The sequence below is a fragment of the Elephantulus edwardii genome, unplaced genomic scaffold, assembly GCF_000299155.1.
Source record: "Elephantulus edwardii isolate Elephantulus edwardi_28Jun2011 unplaced genomic scaffold, EleEdw1.0 scaffold00217, whole genome shotgun sequence".
In the NCBI taxonomy this organism is placed as follows: Eukaryota; Metazoa; Chordata; class Mammalia; order Macroscelidea; family Macroscelididae; genus Elephantulus; species Elephantulus edwardii.
In genome coordinates this window covers 2,920,389-2,932,569 of record NW_006399967.1, presented here as the reverse complement: position 1 = coordinate 2,932,569, position 12,181 = coordinate 2,920,389, and the positions used below count along the sequence as shown (strand labels likewise).

The window sequence follows — 12,181 nt, the reverse complement described above, 5'->3', positions numbered from 1 at the left end:
TGTGAGCGGAGGGGGGCCGGTGTGAGCGGAGCTGGGGGCCGGTGTGAGCGGAGCTGGGAGCCGGTGTGAGCGGAGGGGGGCCAGTGTGAGCAGAGGGGTGCTGTATGAGCGGAGCTAGGGGCTGGTGTGAGTGGAGCGGGTAGCAGGTTGGGGAGGGAGGGTGTGAGCAGAGATGGGGTGGGGTGTGAGGAGAGCTGAGGGAGTGTGAACAGGCACCCTGCTGGCCTGCAAGGCTGCAGATCCTGCTCAGGGCTCCCAAACCTCCCATCTCATCACACCCCTGGTGCAGGGCTCACCTGCGCCCATCACACACCCACCTGGAGGTCGAGCTCCATCTCCTCGTACACCTGGTGCAGGGCCTGGGCCCGGCTGTGCAGCAGGAGGCTGGCGTCCATGTGCCGCTGGCTCCATTCCTTGTACTCTCCCTCATCCACCTCCTTGTAGGCCAGACAGAGCGTCCGCAGGGTCTCCTCAGCAAAGGCCTGGGCCAGGTGTGGGAAGCCTCACCTTCCAGCCCCAATGCCCAGTTCAGATCCTTCCTGGCTCCTGCCTCTAGCCCGACTCCCACCTGCCCCCAGCTCTGTCCTCCCTGCAGCCAGAAGGCTTCAGGCGCCCTAGGCTGGAACTCCAGGCCTGTGCCTGAGCGGGACACTACCGTCCAGAGCAGCAGGCCATGCGGTCTGGGGCCCTGAAGGCACCCCCTCGCTCAACCCCAGGTCATCTCTCTCTCCACCTGCCTCAGGACTGAGAGGCGGGCTGGAGGACAAGAAGGAGCCCCTGACCCACTGTGTATTTCTGTGACCTCAGGAAAGTGGCCCTCCAGTCGTGGTCTCCCCCTTTGTCCTGACCCTACAGACAACCCCAGGCCTGGCTCCCCTGAGGGGGCAGAGCCCTGGAGAAGTGGGCTGAGGCTTCAGCCACATACAGGAAAGCTTTGGGGCTGCGGGTGTTCAGGGCACCCTGGAGTCAATGCCAGGCCAAGGGTGGGTATTAGGGAGGCCCCATTGGGTGCCCTAGGGGTGATGCCAGATGGGGGAGTACTAGGGAGGCCCCACTGGGTGTCCTAGGGTCGAAGCCAGGCCAGGGAGGTGTTAGGGAGGCCCCGCTGGGCGCCCTGGAGTTGATGCCAGCTCACAGCGATATCGGACGGTGGTCTGCCTTGTGGGAAGTTCTCAGCCGGCACATTTAAGAACAGACCATGAGGCCTGTATCCTGCAGAGCTGAGAGCTTAACCAGATCTGGGACAGCTGGGTGCTGAAGTGGGTTACGACAAGCGGCCCTATATGCTAACCAAAAGGTGGGCAGTTCGAATCCACCAGACCCTCTTCAGGATCTGTGGCCTCAGAAACCCGGTGGGGGGCCGTGGGCTGTCAAGGGTCCGACGTGGCTCCACAGTGGTGCCCAGGCAGGCGGGATGGAGGACAAGGGAGGTGCCTGTGCACAGTACACAACCCCCCCCCAGCCACTGCACCACTGTCACCCATGCCTGCCCACGTCTCTCCCCTTGGCCACAGACCCCAGGGGACTCACGGCCAGGGCCCCCTCTGTGGCCTTCTCAGTCAAGTCTCTCTTGGACAGCCGCTCAAAGATGACCGTGTCTGCACCCTTGGTGTACAGGATGATGGAGCCCTCGGGGTTTCGCACTGTGGAGGGGACAGGAGACGCCCGGCTGGCCGAGGGCTTTCTGCTCCCTCTTCCCTGCGGACACCCCACTGCCTCCTTCCCTCAACCCCTCTTCTTCCTCCCCCTGCACCCCTCCCTCCTCCCTGTGTATGCACCACTCCCTCCACCCCATGGGCTCCCCGCAGCCCCAGGGCTCACCCAGCACTGACATGCGCTTCCGGACGCTGTTGAAGTCCATCATGGCCAGCACCTGGTAGACGCGAGTCTGCCCCAGCTCCATCAGTGTGATGGTGTCCTGCGTGCGTGACAGGAACACGTAACCGAAGTTCCGGGCGGCTGTGACCAGCGCCTCCTCATCTGGCGATGCTGCCTGGTACAGGAGCTGGTCTGGAGCGTGAGGAGGGGACCACAGAGCATGGTGGCCAGCCTGGCTGCCCCCACCCTGAGGGCACCCCTGCCCGGACACGTAGCCTAGGCCCAAACCCCAAGCTGGCCACTCACGGGGCTCCTGCGGCTGTAAAGCCCACGGGGAGGCCACCCCACTCTCTCCTAGTGGGTTCAAACTGCTGGTCTTCGTGTTAGCTGGTGTCCCACGGACACTGTGCCCCAGAGGTGCCCTAGCAGCGCTGTAAAGGGGGTGCGTGCACCCTGCTGTGGATTGGACGGGGCCCCCACAATTGTGACGGGAGAACTCTGCCTCCCGTCCGTGAACGTGATGGGGGAGTCAGGGCTCTCTCCCTCACAGCAGACAAGGGTAGTGTTTCATAAAGAGAAGGGGGGACCTGGGGGTGCTGGGGCACCATGGAGCCACTGACAAGGAGGGAGCCTCTCCCAGAGCCCGGTTAGGGGTCCCCCTCCCGCAGTCACCTACAGCTTCTACAAGGAGAAGCCCAGCAGCCCCAGGTCGCTCGGCCGCCGCGTCAGCAGATGCCTGAGCCGCCAGCACCACCTGCCCCACCACCTGGTGATAAACCTCTCAGGGACCGGCCCTCCCCACCTCCTGCTCAGAGACTGACCCCCGCTCTGCACAGGGACAGAGCCTACACCCACACCCCTGCTGATGACCAGCAGCGGGGGCTCAGACAAGGCCCGCAGCAGCTCTGAAGGTGAGTGTGGTGGCCGGTGAGGGAATCTCTGCACACCTGCGCTCCACGAAGTCCACACCTGTGCTCCAGGCCACACCCATGCTCCACAGGGTCCACACCTGTACCAGGTCACACCTGTGCTCCACGGGGTCTACACCTCTGCTCCACAAGGTTCACAACGTGGCAGGTCACACCTGTTCTACAGGGTCCACACCTGTGCTGGGTTACATCTATGCCAGATCACACTGTGCCAGGCCACACCTGTGCTCCACAGGGTCCACACCTGTGCTCCGCAGGGTCCACATCTGTGCCAGGTCACACCTGTGCTCCAGAGAGTCCACACCTGTGCCAGGTCACACCTGTGCTCCACAGTGTCCACACCTGTGCTCCGCAGGGTCCACACCTGCGCCAGGTCACATTTGTGCCAGGTCACACCTGTGCCCCACGGGGGTCCTCATCTGTGCTCCACAGAGTCCACACCTGTGCCAGGTCACATTTGTACCAGGTCACACCTGTGCTCCACAAGGTCCACACCTGTGCTCCACAGAGTCTACACCTGTGCCAGGTCACACCTGTGCTCCATGGGGTCTACACCTCTGCTCCACAAGGTTCACACCGTGGCAGGTCACACTTGTTCTACAGGGTCCACACCTGTGCCGGGTTACATCTATGCCAGATCATACTGTACCAGGCCACACCTGTGTCCCGCAGGGTCCACACCTGTGCCAGGTCACACCTGTGCTCCACAGAGTCTACACCTGTGCCAGGTCACACCTGAGCTCCACAGGGTCCACACCTGTGCCAGGTCACACCTGTGCCCCACAGGGTCCACACCTGTGCTCCGCAGGGTCCACACCTGTGCCAGGTCACACCTGTGCTCCAGAGAGTCCACACCTGTGCCAGGTCACACCTGTGCTCCACAGGGTCCACAGAGTCAGGGATTGACTGCTGGGAAGCAGACTGCCAGGCCTTTCTTCTGAGGCATCCCTGAAAGGATCCCAACCAACGACCTGCCAGTGAGAGCCCTGAGAAGCTCCCAGGCCTGAGGCAGACTGGACTGCCAGGGGTCACTGGCCTACAATGGGGACACTCTGTCCTGGGCCATCACAGTCTTACTCAGGGGAGGACATTGGGACTGTCCACCACCATTGCCGTACAACCCGAGGGAGGACACGTCCACCACCATCACCCTGACTCAGAGGACACCAGGCTGTCCACTGTGACAGGGACACTCACTGTCCTGCTCTTGCACCATCGCTGTGTGACTCAGGAGAGGATACCGGGACTGTCCACCACCATCACCGTGTGACCCGAGAGAGGACACGTCCACCAGCATCGCCCTGTGACTTGGGGAGGACACCGGCCCGTCCCCGTGAGTCGGACACTCACTGTCCTGCTCCTGCACCATCACCGTGTGACACAGGGCCAGCAGACGCCAGAACTCCCGCATTGCCGGACTCTCGTCGGCCCTGACGGTGGCCAGCAGCGCTGCGTTGTGGAACAGGAGCTTCCTGTCGGCATACTTGTTCCACTGGTAAGGGTTGTCCTAGGGAGCGGAGGGGACAGGCCAGCTCTGTTAGGGTCCCACCACCCCAACCCCTCGGGGCAGCAGGCCAGGGCTCACCTCTGAGTCTGTGTCCTTGTCCTCAGAACCTGGGGGTGGGGGGGATAGAGTCAGGCTGAGCTCTCCCGGCCCCTCGCTGTCCTGCAGCCCCGCCCCCAACCCCTCCTGAGCGGAGGGCCCAATGCACCGAGGGAGCAAGATGGGGCCGCGTCCCCAGGGGAGACTCTCACTGTGAGGTGACCCCCCTCAAGGGGCCCTTCGAGAACGTGGCTCCGCGGCACCAGTGACAGAGCGGAACTGCCCACAGGCCACCTGAAGGCCACCTTCACTGCCTCCGACAGTGCACGCGACGTGAGCACTTACGAAGATCAAAGCCTCAACGTCAAGAAAACACAAATCCTTGCTGCCTGACGGACATACAGCATGACAGGTGGACAAGAGACGGACGCCCCAGGGGCACCATTTGGCCTGAACCACAATTAACAGCCGGAGCAGCAGCCGAGGGACCAGGTGTGTCGACGTTGTTGTTAGGTGCTGTGCAGTGTGACCCACAGTGACCCTATCAACCATAGACCTGAACCTGGTCATCCACCGAAGGGTGTGTGGCCCGAGGGAGACCTGCTGCCCAGGGTCCCTGCACAATGCAAACGAGCAGGATGTCAGCTTAGGGACTAAGGTGCACCTGAGCCAAGCCATGGTCTTTTCCACTGCTGTCCATGCATCTGAGCGCTGGCCAATGAGTAAGGAAGACCCACAAAGACACGATGCCCTTGGAGCGTGCCACGGCTGCCTCCGAGCCACACCGCAGACCGGCGTGGTCCAAACAGAGTCCAAGTGGTCAGCACAGGGCCAGCAGTGGTGAATCACATTTCCCGGAGGGTGTAAATGGGTTTTGTTGCTATTGGTTTGGTGTTGTGGTTGTTTGTTTTTTTTTTCTTGTTGTGTACCATCTAATTGGATCCAACTGGCACAGGAGGACATTGCCCCTCCTTCTCCAGCAGGGCATCTGGTGGATTCGAACCACATGCCTTCGGATTGCAGCGTAGCTTCTTGCCACTAGGCCGCCAGAGCTCCCTTGTTAATGGGTTTTTGACAGGTTCCTCATCAAAATGTCGCTAGTTCTGACCTTCCCCGCAGCTGTACTCCCAGAGAGCGAGCTGTGGGTGTCTCAGAGCCTATGCCTCGTGGATCAGGGCAGGACCCCTCCCTGGTCTCTCGATGTGTATGTTCTGAGGGGGGACACGTGCGGGCAGGACCCCGCCCTGGGGCTCTGTATGTTCTGAGGGGGGACACGTGCGGGCAGGACCCCGCCCTGGGGTTCTGTGTATGTACTGCGAAGCTGGGAGCAGAATCACTGGAAATCCAGGTAACAACGGGGCAGCTTCCAGGGCAGCGTCCAGACACAGACGGGGAAGCAGGCGGCCTATCGCTCCCTGGGAAACCCCTATGGATGAAGCCCGGGAGGCTGGGTGGGGCCTACGCAGAGCTGGGCAGGGCTGCGGTGGGACCGCCGGCCAGGGCTGTCATAGCTGACTCTCCCAGGGCATTCAGGGAAGACACTGGCGCCGGACAGGCTTTAAGCGAGCAGGCCCCGAGGGTTCTCCCCTGACTGGCTGCTGGATAACTTTCAACCACTCACATTTTGGTTGGAAGCCGAGGGCTTAACCATCACGCCCCAGGGCGAGGTCCTCAGCAGTCCACCTGCCAGGACGTGTGACTTACAGAGCGGCCGTCAAGCTTCCTGTAGTGCCAGTTCCAGGGGCCTGCGGTGGTTTACGGCGATGCCACCTTGGCTGGAACCCAGCTGCTACTGTTACCGTGGGACCATGTTACGAGTTAGTTAACGCCCTGGATGCACAAAACTGCGCCCTGTGTGTCGTCCTCAGAGACGAACTTTGCCTTCCTGAAGGCAGATGTGCACGTGCACACCTTGCAGACAGACGTGGTGCACGGTCAGGCGCTGCCCTGCACTCTGGGGGCTGCTGTGGGCGCCTGTGCTCGGTGACGTGGGGTGCTGGGCTGGGAGGCGGGCTGGGGGCGCGTGGGGCAGGGCGGCCCACCGTAGATGTAGCCGTCGATGCAGCATTTCTTGAAGGCCATGATGTTCTGAGTGAGCGTGCCCGTCTTGTCTGAGAAGACGAACTCCACCTGGCCCAGGTGGTCATTGAGGCTGGTGCTGCGGGCCTTGGCCGGCATGTCCGTCGGCTCGTAGTACATCTCCTTGTCCCAGTTGATGAAGACGCTGTTCCCGAGGTAGATGAACTCGGCTCTGCGAGGCAGGAAACCAGATAAAGCTGGGCCCGCAGGCCCCTTCCCACTGCCTCCCAGGCCGGCCCAAACACCAAACAAACAAAAACCCCAAACCCTCAACCTCACGGCAGCCCCAGCTGCATCAGGGGAGAAGCCGGCTCCCTGAGGCTCCCAGGCCCTGGAATGAGACCCCAGGCCTTTATCCACGGGGTCCCATGGCCTGTGGGTGGGCAGCCTGCTGGGGTCAGCGTTCTCTGCTGGGCGTGAACGCTGCTGCCTGGCGGCCCCGAACGTGTCAGAGGACCGCGCTCCAGGGGTCTCAGTGGCCGGGCCCTCCCCGCCCCCCGGCCGGGTCCTCACATGATAAACATGGCCATGGGTAACATAACACTGAGGAGGATCAGGAAGCCCAGGAAGTTGAGGACGCTGTCACAGGATGTTACACTCTGGTAGCTGCCCCACAGGTAGTGGTGTTTGCTTACGAATTCTTCCATCTTGTACCTGAAGCCTACGGTCAAGGCCAAGGCGGCCAGCACCAGGAAGAGGAAGATCTGCGGGGAGAAGTGGCAGGTGAGGTGGCAGGGCCACACAGACACCCCAGGAATGGGAGGTGGGCGCTCGAGAAGATGGGAGGCCCCCTCAACAGTCCATGCCTCCCCCCAAAAAATGTGGGGAAGAGAAGCCTGGAGCCCCAAGAGCAGAACTTCCAGGGTCTCTGCCGGGCTTGGTGGCTTATAAATCTACTTAGATAATGTCAAGAATTTAAAAATGAGGGACTGCCCATCTACAAACAGATGGATAGAAGAGTTACAGTGCAGTGCACCATGGGACAGTATGCAGCTCTGAAAAGCAATGAATTTGTAAAACTTCACACAACATGGGGGAGCCGGGAAGGCAGTATGCTGAGTGAAATATCTCAGTCACAAAAGGACAAATACTGCGTAACACCGCTGTTAAAGAGTAGGACAGACGGGGGTTGGGGTTGGGGGGGAACAGGGAACGGGTGGATAGATAACGAACACTGCGACAGAACGGAGGAGGGGAACTGGCTGAAAGGAATATATGATCAGGCATTATATGTACGGCAACAATCTGGAACAAGGGGTGCACTGTGGGGGGGGAGAAAATGTGCAACAACAAATAAAAAAGATAGTGGGGTGCAACAATGAATGAATGGAAATCCAAAATCTCTGTAAATGTTCATTAAAATTAATAAAAAAATAATTAAAAATATTAAGAAAAACACACCAAAAAAACCCGATAGTGGCGTTTGGTTTTTCTTGCTGTGTACCGTGGAATCGGATCCAACAGGCACAGGAAGACATTGCCCCTCCTTCCCCAGTGGAGCAGCTGGTGGATTTGAACCACATGCCTTCGGGATTGCAGCGCAGCTTTGTGCCTCTAGGCCACCAGAGCTCCCTTAAAAGATGGTACTTTTTAAAAAATTTGTATTTTATTTTATTTATTTTATTTTATTATTTTTGTGTGAGTGTACCGTCAAATCAGATCTGACTGGTACAGGAGGAGATTGTCCCTCCTTCCCCGGCAGAGCATCTGGTGGATTTGAACCGTGCACCTCTGGGATTGTAGTTGCAGCTTCTTGCCACTAGGCCACCAGAGCTCTCTTAAAAGATGGTACTTTTTTGAAAAAACTGTTGGACGGCTCAGTGACTGTAACGAGAGGCTTGAGCACGTGGAGACAGTGAGGCCAGCACAGGGCAAGGCTCCGGGGGGCTGGCCCAGCAGCACCTGACAACTGCTGCTGTTGTTGTTGTTGTTGTTGTTGTGTACCATTGGAACTGACCCACAGCGGACCCTCTGGTGGGTTTTCAGAGGCAGGTGTTAACTGCCCATCCTTCTCCCACAGAGCAGCTGGTGGCCTTGAACTGCATGCCTTCTTGTTACTAGGCCACCATAGCTCCCTACTACAACCACAATATTTTAAAAGAGGGCTCCCAGACAAACGTTTGTCAAGTGGACCCCAGGCTGGGCAAGCCTCAGGGTCACAGAACAGAGTGGCCCAGTCCTGCAGGGGTCACTGTCGGCTGACCTGCTGGGATGCTCAGGGATTTTGCTGGCTGGATTTTAGATGTTGATAGCCAGGCCTCTCTTCCTAGTCTCTCCTGGCAAACACGGGCACTGGGGCTGCTCTCAGCATCACAGTGACCTCCAAACCTCCACTGGCAGAGGGAGCTGGCAGAGGGGTGGCGGTGGCGGAGGGAGGGGTGGCGGTAGTCAGAATTTTTTTTTTTTAGCGTCTCTGGACCTCAGGATCAGGGCTGCGATTGTGTCAAGGAGGGGCAGGGTGGCGCTGGGTTTGGTGGGTGCCCGCTCAGGGCAGACGGTGGTCGGGTCCTCGCGCCCGCGCCTGGGGCTCACCAGGATCACCAGCTTGTTCATCAGGTGGTCCAGCTTTGTCCTTTTCATTTGGATCTTGCCACAGTTCTTCATGATCTTCGTGTCAAAACCTGCACAGGAAAAAAATTAAAAAGAAAAAACCCCTTGCAGGGCCAGGTGGCAGGGGGGCATGGGACGTGGTGGCCTCGTGGGCACCGGGCACTCCGGGAACCTGGCCTGTCTTCTTTGTTGCCCTGTCTAAATGCCTGGAAAGTCCCGGGGGACGTGCACTAGCCGCCTGCACTGGGCCCAGGGCGTGGACCAGAGGGCCTTCTGTCCCTCGGTCACAAGACAGACCCCGAGCTCTTCACATTCAGAGCACCGTCCACCCAACCTTGCACATGTCTGCCCACCACCCCTCCCCGCCTTGTCCTCTGCCCAGTGACCTATCGGTCCAGCCTTTCTACTGACACAACCTTCCTCCTGTCCATCATATATGCTTCCACCCATGCAACTTCTTCCTTCCAACTATCCATCTATCTACTCATCCACCCCCCCCTCCATCATCCCACCCACTCATTCTCCGTCCACCCACCTGTCCACCGTCTGTCCAGCCAGCCATCAATTCTCCATCCACCACCAGGCATACCCATCTGCCCATCCTCCATCCATCCACCCACCCGTCATTCTATCCATTCACTTATCCACTCTGCTTTCCATCCATTCATCCCCATCCACCCGTCCATCTGTCTTTCCACCCACTTATCCTCCATCCACCCACCCGTGTCCATCCTTCCACTCATCCACTCACATATCCATCCGTTCATCTCTCCACCTGCTAATCCTTCATCCACTGACCCCATCGAGCCACCCACCTGTCTACACATTCACCCATCCACCCACCATCCAGCCCGTTTACCCACCCACCCACCATGCAGCCCACTCATGAACTTCACCTCCATCTTCCATCAATCTGTCCATCTATTAGCTTTACTCTTACACTTAACCACACATCCACTCTTCGTCCATCCACCCACACACCTGCCCATCCTGCTATTTACCCACTTTTTCCAGCCAAACCACGGGTGCTGGGGCAACATTTTCAGAGCTTGGAGCCCAGAGAAGCCAAATCAGAAACCTCATGTTGCCAGGGCTGGTCTTTGAAGCTTCTCGCCAGCAGCCTGGGGTCCTCCCACCTTCCCACACAGCAACCTGTGCCTGGGGCGCGAGGGGCAGCGCCTGGGGCGTGAGGGGCAGCGCCTGGGGCCCGCGGGGCAGTGCCTGGGGCCCGATGGGCAGTACCGGCGTAGATGACCAGCCCGTAGCAGGTGTGCGTGTTACGAATCTTGAAGCCTCGCAGGAGGATGTTGCCGCTGTTGAGGGGGTACTTCTCACCCTTCCACTCCAGGCGCCCCACAAAGGTGTGCATCCGGCTGTTGGGCTTCTCACACACCACCTTCCCTGGAGGAGACCAGGCAGCCATCAGACCATAAGCACGGCTGGCCTCCAGCCTCCTCCCCGGGCTCCCTGACGCCCCTCTCGCACCAAGCTCCTGTCCACCTATGGACGCCCCACCCCACCAGCTCCGCTGATACTTCCAAGAGTACCCTGGGGCGGCCCCCCGTGCAATCCTCCAGGCTAGCGCCACGGCCTCAGGACTCCAAGTATGCTGTTCCCTCCACCAGGACGCCTTTTCCCAGACTCACGTCTCCTCTAACCAGGTGGGCTCCTCACACCCCCACCCAGCTGAATGCCTGGCCGGAGCAGAGTCCCCTTGGGAACCACCGTGAGCCTATCCCCACCAAGCGAGCCATGCCCCCCAGAAAGCTTCACCACTGCGGGACGCCTGTTCCCTGTCGGACACCCACGTGCTCTGCGGTCATCGCCCCCTAACGGCACACGTCCTTCTCCTCCTTAGCTTCCCTGTCTCTGCCCACCCCGTCCCCACCCTGTCCTGTTCGGCTCGGGCAACGCTGCCCGTCCTCGTGCGGCTGCTGGTTCTGGGAGGTGCGGTGCTCACGGGGGGGTTACCGGTCACTTTGCAGGCCTACCTGTTGTCCGTCTCCAGATCAGTGACTGGTCTTTTTTATGGGACTGATTTTGTGCCCACCCTGTCCAGGACCTCCTGTGGGCCCAAGCTGAGTGGTCAGTGGTGGTCTGGCTGCGATCTTCACCGGAACAGATCATCACCAAATCCTCATTTTTCAGATGAGGTCACTGAGGCTGGAAGGGGTGCCCTGCCCCGCACCTCTCACCTTGGAAGGTGGACATGCTCCTCACAGTGGTCAGCTCATGGTGGGTGATGGACAAGGCTTGCCTGAACTTCAGGTTGGTCTCCCTGGTGATGAGGAGCAGAAGAAATGGGGGTGACCCGGTGACCGTTCCAGAGCCCCTGGGGCGTCTCACCGAGAAGACTCGGGCGGAGCCCACGCCCACATCGGTTCTGCGCAGCACCTAGCAGGTGGCACCTGGCAGGCATTGCCTCTTCACAAACTGCTGGCCTGTGGCAGCCCCACTTCTAATGCCTCCTGTTCTGAACTGTGGACATTCCTGGTGACAGGTCAAGCTTTTTCGTGATGGGAATGTACATTTAATAAGACTAGTGCCCCAAAACCTCCAGAAACAGAAGAGCACACTGTTGTGGAGGTGGGACTGAGCCCCTGTGGCCCCTCTAGGCCATCTCAGGCCGTGGGCTTCTATGGGAGGACACTGCCCATCCTCCTCTCACTGCGTGGCTGGTGGATTTGAACCTCTGGTCTTGCGGGTTGCATACATCACTCACTATTCCACCAGGATTCCATTAAGAAACGACAGTCTAGGTGTAGTCACTGTGGAAGGCAGTGTGGCGCCTTCTCAAAAAGTTGGAAATAGAAGTACCATTTGACCCAGCAATTCCACTACTGAGGATATACCCCAAAGAGACCATAACTGCCACCCAAGCAGATATTTGCACACCCATGTTTTTCTTGCGGCTTTGTTTACAATAGCAAAGAGCTGGGAAACAAGCTATGTGTCTATCAACAAACGAATGGATAGAGAAGCTATGATATTATATTCACACAATGTAATACTATGCTGCACTGAAAAACAAGGAAATCAAGAAAAATTATTCAAAATGGGTGACCCTGAAGGACAGTATGCTGAGTGAAATGTCTCAGTCACAAAGGACAAATACTGCATTGTGCCTCTGTTACAAAACAGGACTGACCTTTTCACTAAAGAAGACATTCAGATGGCTAACAAGCACATGAAGAAATGTTCAAAATCCCTAGCTCTAAGAGAGATGCAAATCAAAACAACTATGAGATATCATCTCACCCCA

The 12,181-nt window shown here is 58.7% G+C and overlaps 1 protein-coding gene across 1 annotated transcript in view; it reads right to left on the bottom strand.

The window, feature by feature from the left end:
* Nucleotides 1-12,181, bottom strand: part of ATP8B3 (ATPase, aminophospholipid transporter, class I, type 8B, member 3) — a 47,442-nt gene that overhangs the window by 24,268 nt on the left and 10,993 nt on the right. The window contains exons 10-19 of the mRNA XM_006897989.1: nucleotides 11,115-11,197; nucleotides 10,162-10,320; nucleotides 8,902-8,990; nucleotides 6,883-7,073; nucleotides 6,244-6,541; nucleotides 4,333-4,437; nucleotides 4,098-4,254; nucleotides 1,822-2,010; nucleotides 1,531-1,643; nucleotides 318-482 (exon numbers count right to left, since the gene is read on the bottom strand). Coding sequence (XP_006898051.1) covers nucleotides 318-482; nucleotides 1,531-1,643; nucleotides 1,822-2,010; nucleotides 4,098-4,254; nucleotides 4,333-4,437; nucleotides 6,244-6,541; nucleotides 6,883-7,073; nucleotides 8,902-8,990; nucleotides 10,162-10,320; nucleotides 11,115-11,197 — 1,549 coding nt within the window. The remainder of the gene's footprint in view (nucleotides 1-317; nucleotides 483-1,530; nucleotides 1,644-1,821; nucleotides 2,011-4,097; nucleotides 4,255-4,332; nucleotides 4,438-6,243; nucleotides 6,542-6,882; nucleotides 7,074-8,901; nucleotides 8,991-10,161; nucleotides 10,321-11,114; nucleotides 11,198-12,181) is intronic.